Consider the following 8,671-nt stretch of genomic DNA (forward strand, 5'->3'; position numbering starts at 1 on the left):
TGTGGTTGCACACTCCGCTTCCCAGTGCTACCCACTGAGGAGAATCTCCTCACCTCGGGTGTGTGTGGCACCCCTGCTGACGATCACTGACTGCATAAGAATGATTTTGTTTCCTTTGTTTATACACCTATGTTACGTCCACCTGCGTAGGCAAAATGTTATGGTGCACTGTGTGAAGATTCAAATGCTGATTTCTGTCTCCCCCATATCTAATTGTACTCCTTATTGAGAGAGTAATCTCCTGTCTCGATCTTAACACCAGCTCACCAGTTGTTCCCTGATGTGTCAATGAAGAGAGCTTACCAGCCAATGACTGAGTGGTGGAGAGAATAGAGCTGGAGTTCCTGCCAGGCAGGAATTAGGGGATTCAGCCACAGAGAGAGTCCAGGAAACACACTGAGAGCAGAGAAAGCCGTAAAAATACAAGTATCTTAGGGATTTGGGATGGGAGGTAAAAGATTAGAGGATTAGAATAGAGTAATAACTGCTCAATTGTTGTTCTCTTAAAACTTGATAAATAAATATGCTTGTACACCTGGGTAAGAGGGAAGTTGTAACAGACTTATTAGAAAGCTACTAGCACCATGACCATATTATTATTTTGGTTGTTGCAACTTTTACTTACATTTTGAAACCAAATTATACTTTGAAAGCTGCCTCCAACTTCGCTCTTTCTAAAGATTATGTTGGCCATACAAGATCTTCCTTGGTCCATTAAGAATTGGAAAATCTTTTTTCTTACTAATCAGGAAAAAGAGAAAGGAGAGAGAGAGAGAGAGAGAGAGAGAGAGAGAGAGAGAGAGAGAGAGAGAGAGAGAGAGAGAGAACTGGATCTGTAGACGGCTTTTGCCAAGATGAGCATGTTCACACAAAGTATCTTTCAATTTATTCCTGTATTTTGAACTTTCTTCTGTTGATGTTTCTAGTCTTGAATAAGTATTTTATCTCCTGCGGTAAACTTATTCCTAGGTACTTGATTCATTTTGATATTAATGGAAACAAAATTGTTTTGTTGATTTCTTCTGGAGCGATTCATTGCCGCTAAGTAGAAATGCAATGGCTTATGCACTTGATGCTGTCTTACCACTTTACTGGATTTATTGATGCTCACAGACTTTTATAAAAACAAAGTTTAAAAATAAAATGTTTTTCCATGTAAGATGACCAGTGACCAGAGACCATTTTACTTCTGTTGTTCCCATTTAAATCTCTTTTATTTTGCCATCTTAACTAGCGTTCCCTGGCTAGCAGTGTTCCTACAGGACCTTACATTAGAATAGTTGGGGTGGGAACCTTTGCTTGTCCCAGCTCACAGAGGAAAAGTCTTAAATGTTTGAGGTCATTGGTTTGTTTTGACTTTTGGTTTGGTTTCAGTTTTCAGTTTTTGTTTGTTTCTGGGTTTTGTGGCTTTTCAGTTGGTTAGTTTTGATTTAGAGGTTTGTTTGTTTGTTTGTTTTCTGGTGGCAGTTTGTTTGTTTTGTTGGTTAGTTTGCTGGCTGACTGGTTGGTTGGTTGGATGGTTGGTTGGTTGGTTGGTTGGTTAGTTGGTTGGTTGGTTGGTTGGTTGGTTGGTTGGTTCATTGGTTGGTTGGTTGGATGGTTGGTTGGTTGGTTGGTTAGTTGGTTGGTTGGTTGGATGGTTGGTTGGTTGGTTGGTTGGTTGGATGGTTGGTTGGTTGGTTGGTTAGTTGGTTGGTTGGTTAGTTGGTTGGTTGCTTGCTTGCTTGCTTTTTTTGTTTGCTTGCTTGGTTTTGTCTTAAGATCATTTCTTTTTATACAGTTTCATTGAGAGTTTTGTATGTGTGCATGTTCATGCATATGTATAAGTACAAAATGCATGTGTGTGCATGGAGGCAGAGGTCAACATTAGGTGTTGCTCTCAGTCACTTTCCCACACTGTTTTGGAGACAGGGTGCCTCATGGAACCAGGCGCTCAATGACTGACTCAATGATCTTCCTGTCTCTACCTCCCCGAGGTTTACAAGCCTGTGTCCATGATTCACTGAAGAATGATACCCCAGACTCAAATAGTGTGTAAACGCAAAGATTGTTTTATTCATCAGATGTCAAGCATGCTGGGGTCTCCCCATTACCAGAATAGAGGGATAACCAAGGAGCTTGTAGACCTGGTTTAAAGCACACTCAGGAATTTCAGAGTAGGTGACCTCTATGTTAATCTGTTGTGTTCATCTCTGCAGACATTCCATTTCTGGGGTATGGGAGCTGGAAACTTGCTGGGAGGTCTGGAAACTGTATCTGAGGAAGTAGCTGAGGAAGGCTGGAAACTGTTGCTGACCCATTGACCTTGCCTCAGGTCAGTTAACAGGGCAGCTTCTGAGGACCAGTTCTTGGACACAGAGATTTAGGCCTAGTCCCCTTAACTGCCAATTTGAACGCTGTCATAGAATCAGCCTAGCCTTCTCATTACAACATCCTGGCTTTTTCCATGAGTACTAAGGATCCAAAACCATGTCCTCAAGTCAAGCACTTTGCTTACTGAACTATCTCCCCAGCTCTAGCATTATATATGTGTGTGTGTGTGTGTGTGTGTGTGTGTGTGTGTGTGTGTGTGTTTAATTAAAAGAAAAAGAGTTAAGTGTTTGAAGGTTATTGTGTACTTTCATTTTCTCCTTCATTTTTCTAGACATAGGGAATAGGAATGCTTTCTGTATATTGAGCCTTCCTTGCATGTGAACGACAACTCCCATTGGGTCACGGCACAGAATTCTTCTTGAAGGTTGGTGAATTTGACTTGCTGAGATTTTGCTGAGGAAGTTTGTAACCGTGTTCATCAAACATACTGGCTTATAGTTAATGCTTCTGAAGCATTCACGCTCAGCTCTGATACCAGGATTTTGCTTTGGTTATAAAATAGCATTATAATCATTTTCTTTTCTGTTTTTGGAGAAGTGTTTTAAGAGGATGAGCCTTGACTCCTCACCTAAATCTTCACCTAAAAAACTAATTGGTCCTGGGCTTTTCTTTACTTAATGACTTGGTGGTGGTGGTGGTGGTGATGGTGGGGGTGGTGGTGGTGGTGGTGGTTGGGTGGTGGTGGTGGTGGTGGTGGTGGTGGTGGTGGTGGTGGTAGTAGTATCATTATTATTATTACTACTATTACTATTTGTCTGTCCAAGTTTCTAGTTCTTTTTTATTGGTTTTCATAGGCTCTGTGAATTTCTCTGTTCCTCTAAGTTGGCCAATCTGCTGCTCTCTGGTGGTTCCTGTCCCCTCATGATGTTCTTTAATCCTGTGGTGTCGGTTGTCTCCTCTTTCCCTTACTAATTTATTCCTTTCAGCCTTCTCTATTTTTCTCTGTCTTGCTAATGCTATGGTTTGTCAGTTATTTCATTATTTGCTGTGATGGCTGTTTATTCTTTTTTAAAGCGGGTGCTATGTAGGCCAGACCAATATGAAACCCAAAGCATAGCTGAAACTCGCCCTGAGCTCTTCCTCTGCCCCCTCAGGCCCCCAAACGCTAGGATTACGAGTGTAGTATTCGGTCACAACACCTTTTGTGCCCGCCTCCATTACTCTGTTCATTGGAGCTTTTTACTTCTCCCATGCCATCAAGATGAAGTACGACCTTTCACTTTTTACATTTAATCCCAGTTCAGACAGTCCTAATGTTGACCTTTATCCCAGATCTGGTGTGACCATTTCTATATACTCTGGAAATTGTTCCAAGCCAATAACCTGGCATTATTTCAAACTGTAACAGCCATTAGTTTATTCTGTTTTTTTTCTGCATGTATTTTCCAACACTGACTTAGGTTCATGTATCTGAGGGCATATGTGCGCCATGTACTTCAGGGAGCTGGAATAGGTCAGACCAGGCACTGGGTTCTTTAGAGCTAGAGTCACAGGCAGTTGTGAGGTACCAAGTGCATGCTGGGAACTACACACAGGGCCTCTATAAGAGGAGTCAGTGCTCCTAACCAGTGGGTCATCTCTCCGGCTCCATGTGTATTTTCTCAAGTACTGAAGTATCTACTAATGTCTACTTACACTGCCATAAACTATAGAGAGGAACAAGTGGGGAGAGGGTGTCATCTCACCTTAAAAATACGTTTCACATGAGCAAAATGGCATGGGAAATCAAGTTTCTCGAGCAGTTTGTGAGTAATTCCAGCGCTGATTTTTCCACCTCTAAAATAATCCTGAATCTTTGACATAAACCATGTACGAAGCACAGAGAGTTAAGGAAATTCTCAAAGTCACTCACTGAGGGATTTAAAAATCCTTAAAGAAATATTTTGTCCGTGGCCTTAATGGTTCATCTACCCTATGCTCAGACAGTTGTAAATAAATACTATTTATGATAAAGTATAGTTTAGCTTTTTCAACTACAGGAAAGGTGTGAGAGATATAAAAAGGCATAACCCAGTTAAAATACAGGATAGCATCTGTTTTTTAAAAAAATGGAGAAATAAAGTCAGCACTTGGGAAATTCATTATTCCATTATTATACACTATTTGTCTGAAAGTCTGATCCTGAGAGCTCATGGACTCCGAGATTCTCTCACCCACCTGACCTCTCTCATCAAGAAAGATGAGAAAATCAACACTTAATCTTACAGAAGTCAGAGCATTGGATACATTCATAAAACATTATTAAACATAGGTTACTGTGCGTTCAGTAGTGACTCTGACTGGTGTAATTACTATGCGAGTCAAATGTCCTACGGGTGATAGTTGCTCCAATTTCCGCTCAATCTTAAGTTGTTAAAACTAATGAGTAATTCTTAACCTTAATGGCTATGGCTCAATATGGAAAATGCATTTTTCTTATCATAACAAGAACAACGGTAAAATACAGTAGTCTAAGGAAACCCAGAAAGGCTTAGGACTGTGAAAACAAGCAGAAGGTTCATACTTAAATGGCAGACATGAGTTCAGGACTCTGTGAAAAGAGGGAGAGTCACATGAAGAGAAAGGAACAAAGCAAGGGGGGAAACAAGACAGAGAGACCTTCAGAATGGATATCTTGCTTCTGCGAGCTCATAATGGCTCTCCATGATTTCATGATCTGGGTCGCGTGTCCTCCCATAGAGGGCTCTTCGTCTAAGGTGTCACTTAATCTTAGAAGTAACTCTGCCTTTTTACGATAGTCATCAGCTGTTCTCACCGCTGCCTCCTTTCTAGGGAAAAGGCAGAGAACACACAGCCTGTTGCCTTTGCTCTTGCAGATCTGCCTGTGCTCAAAGCAGACACACATAACACAAAAAGAGGGCATGGGGAACATGAAAGATGTGGTCCCTGCCTAAAATACTTGACTGCTTATGTTCTGAGAGTTTCTAATCCCACATTTTCAATAAACTCTGTGTGTGTGTGTGTGTGTGTGTGTGTGTGTGTGTGTGTGTGTGTGTGTGTGCCCTTTTTGTAATGGTGCATTGAGGTCAGAGAACAATTTATAGGAGTCCTGTCTCTCCTATCATCATCTGGGTCCTGGGAACCAAACTATGGTTGTCAAGCTTGGTGATTTCTCAGCCTTCATAGTATCTTCATTTTATTTTGTTTCTAACCCTCAAGCCTTTCATCACAATGTTTACCCTGAAGGTGGGGCAGCTATTCTAAGGGCCTGAGTGGAGATCAGTACCATATGACAGTTGAAGAGACCACAGACTATCCAACGCTAAGTCAGTTCAAACCCCAGGCAACTTCTGCAGACTGCCAACAACACGTAACAGACACAGAAAAACACATACCGCTTATGAAGAAGACTTGTCCAGAAGCTAAGTTCTTAAAACCTTCACAGTTGCTATAGCTTCTTGGCTGAACCCCATACCGTCAGGTGACTATCATTTTCTTCTTTGGTTCTGAGCACTCAATTGTGACATCACTACAAGTTCCATGCTTCTCTGTGACTTCACCAGGATATGCAGAGCTTGACTGACTGCCCTTCTTCATGGTCCTACATACTGCTCTAAAGCTTGAATGATTAACACCTTGAATGGGCAAGATATCCCATGGATCCTCTTCTCACCCTGTGAACACCCTTCACTTCAGAAGCTTTGCTTCTCCTGAAACTAGACATGTCACTCAGCGTCTTAAGTAGGCAAGACAAAGAAAAGGTCATCCACAGACTCTTAATCCAGGCTCCTCCTGGGGAATTCGTGAATGCCTTTGATGATCTCTGTCTGCTTATCCGAGATGAGAAGCTCATGCACCACCAGGGTGAGTGCGCAGGTCATCAGCACTGCCAAAAATACTGTGTCCCACTCTGCATCGATGGCAATCCAGTCCTCTTGTCTCACCACAATGTGATGGGTGACTTCCGGTTCTTTGACTACCAGAGCAAACTTTCTTTCAGGTTTGACCTGCTCCAGAATCAGCTGAGAGACATCCAAAGCCACGGAATCATTCGGAATGAGACCGAGTACCTGAGATCTGTTGTTATGTGTGCCTTAAAACTCTACGTGAACGATCACTACCCAAACGGCAACTGCAACGTGCTGAGGAAAACAGTCAAAAACAAGGAGTTCTTAATAGCTTGCATTGAAGACCACAGCTATGACAATGGAGAGTGTTGGAATGGTCTTTGGAAGTCTAAGTGGATCTTCCAGGTAAACCCGTTTCTAACCCAAGTGACAGGAAGGATTTTTGTGCAAGCTCACTACTTCAGATGTGTCAACCTTCATGTTGAAGTCTCCAAGGACCTCAAGGAGAGCTTGGAGGTGGTCAACCAAGCCCAGTTGGCTCTCAGTTTCGCAAGGCTTGTGGAAGAACAAGAAAATAAGTTTCAAGCTGCTGTAATAGAAGAACTACAGGAGTTGTCTAATGAAGCCCTGAGGAAAATATTACGGAGGGATCTTCCAGTGACACGCACTTTGATTGACTGGCAACGGATCCTCTCTGACTTGAATCTGGTGATGTACCCCAAATTAGGATACGTTATTTACTCCAGGAGTGTGCTGTGCAACTGGATAATATAAAAGGTTGCTGCTCCACATTATCGTCTCAAGCCAAAGTGCTTTCTGGGAAGTCAGTGCTTAGATAGTGCTGAGAAGCTCTTGGACTAGTACTAAGCCTGTCTTTAGCCTATACCAGTTTGAAGAGGGGGAAGAACAAGAAATCATGTTATCCAGTCAGTATTCACCAACATGGCAAAAAGGGTAAAAATACATTTCATAATGTTAACTGTCACAACAAACTCAGAGGTTTTTATTAGAGCCTAAAATAATTCGAGAGTGGGGAGGTGGCCGTGATGGAGTCTACATGACTGCTGTGTTTGTGTGCCTGTGTGTAGTGGTGTGTGTGTTGGGGGGTTGTACTCTGTGTGTCTCTCTGCACCTGTATGCCTGCGTCTCTGCGTGTGTGTGAATTCAGTCTCTCTTTGGAACTGGGTAGGTGTGCACATCACTCTTCAAATGTTACTTCACTTTACTCTATTCAGTTTGAGAACAACCAGGATTGAATGAACCTTAATAAATGACATTGGGTTTGGATATTCTATGAAAACCAGCTAATACCAAATCTCTCAGTCATGGTACTAGAGAGGTGACGCAGTAGTTAAGAGCACTGGCTATCCAACCATAGGAGGTAGGTTTAATTCTCAGCACCCACACAGTCCCAGAGCTCACAGGGTTATAGAGAACACAGCACTGACTACACATACAAGCAAAACACTTAGACACATATAATAAAAATGAGGAGGATTAGTAAAATTGCTTCTACCTCCTTTCTGATCCCTCCTGTGCCCCTCCTAAGGAGGGTGTGGGATTGTGAATCTCTGGGCTTCTAGAATAGCAGGATCTAGAAACCCTGTGTAGCTGAGTCAATGTAAAGTCATCCCTACAAACCTGTGTAATGCTTGCTTCGTTGCAAACTTCATACTAATGTTTTACAAACAATACTTTATCATCTGCCTGGTTCTAGCATTATTCCCTTTGTACATTAAAAATATAAGAGGTCTCAAGTTGCTCAATCATCAAGACATAAAACATCTTGATGTGCTCAGGCTGCTACAGTAAAATACTGTGAAGTGTGTGTCTGGGAGATGGCATGTTGTAAAGTCCCCTGCTACCATTTCTAAACTTGAGCTCCATCAAGAACACACATGGTGGGAAAAAATCGACACCCACAAGTTGTCCTGTGACCCCCAGAAATCCCCCTGCCCCAAACTCCATTCACACAACATGAAATAAATAAAATAAAATAAACCAATATTACCATTAAATGAGTAGCTGATACTAAAACATTAGCGCTCACCAGTCTGACCCTGGAACATCCAAGACCGAGATGCAAGCTGAGACAATATTTGCTTCCCCATGGGCAATGTTCCTTTTTACACAGCACACCTTGAAAGTAAGCAAAGCAGTTCTCCAGAATCTCTTTTATAAGTTTGCTACTCCCGCTCATAAAAGCTATACACTCATGACCCCCTGGAGACCTCTGAGGCCACCAGCTTAGGGACAACATTTCAGATTAGCATGTACAGTGGCTGCTGCAGATGATTAAAGGACATACTCTATACACCATCTATCTGGATGATTTGAAGATGGGATGAGATGATCCCATCATATGGCAAAGGGCCAGTTTTAAATACTTAGTTTTCAACTGATGCCACTATTTGGGGGAGTTTCTGGAAACTTCTAGAGATTTGGGCCTAGTCAGAAGGAGCAAGTACCAGAGACATGAGACATGCTTTTAAAGGTTAAAACTGTCATCT

General features: G+C 42.1%; 2 protein-coding genes across 7 annotated transcripts in view; one reads left to right on the forward strand and one right to left on the reverse strand.

The window, feature by feature from the left end:
* Positions 1–5,829, reverse strand: part of Plcz1 (phospholipase C, zeta 1) — a 56,063-nt gene extending 50,234 nt beyond the window's left edge. The window contains exons 1-3 of one of the 6 annotated variants that reach the window (XR_015685726.1): positions 5,709–5,821; positions 4,987–5,141; positions 4,059–4,182 (exon numbers count right to left, since the gene is read on the reverse strand). Coding sequence is in view for 2 of the 6 variants with exons in the window: in XM_087658514.1 (XP_087514640.1) it covers positions 4,059–4,182; positions 4,987–5,018 (156 nt within the window). In the remaining 4 variants the exon portion in view is untranslated. Of the gene's footprint in view, positions 1–4,058; positions 4,183–4,986; positions 5,142–5,708 lie in introns of all 6 variants that reach the window. The other 5 variants (XM_087658514.1, NM_001012234.2, XR_015685727.1 and 2 more) reach the window with 5 other exon arrangements.
* Positions 5,830–5,932: 103 nt separating this feature from the next.
* Positions 5,933–7,146, forward strand: Capza3 (capping actin protein of muscle Z-line subunit alpha 3). Its single transcript, NM_017164.2, has one exon. The coding sequence runs from the start codon at positions 6,036–6,038 to the stop codon at positions 6,933–6,935; it is 900 nt and encodes a 299-aa protein (NP_058860.2). The 5' UTR covers positions 5,933–6,035; the 3' UTR covers positions 6,936–7,146.
* The last annotated feature ends 1,525 nt before the right edge of the window (positions 7,147–8,671 follow it).

Source organism: Rattus norvegicus, chromosome 4 (genome assembly GCF_021556685.1).
Source record: "Rattus norvegicus strain SHRSP/BbbUtx chromosome 4, alternate assembly SHRSP_T2T, whole genome shotgun sequence".
NCBI lineage: Eukaryota > Metazoa > Chordata > Mammalia > Rodentia > Muridae > Rattus > Rattus norvegicus.

What these genes read in the sequence shown, in the direction of transcription:
- Capza3 (NM_017164.2), top strand. Translation starts at nt 6,036, where the DNA reads ATGTCACTCAGCGTCTTAAGTAGGCAAGACAAAGAAAAGGTCATCCAC.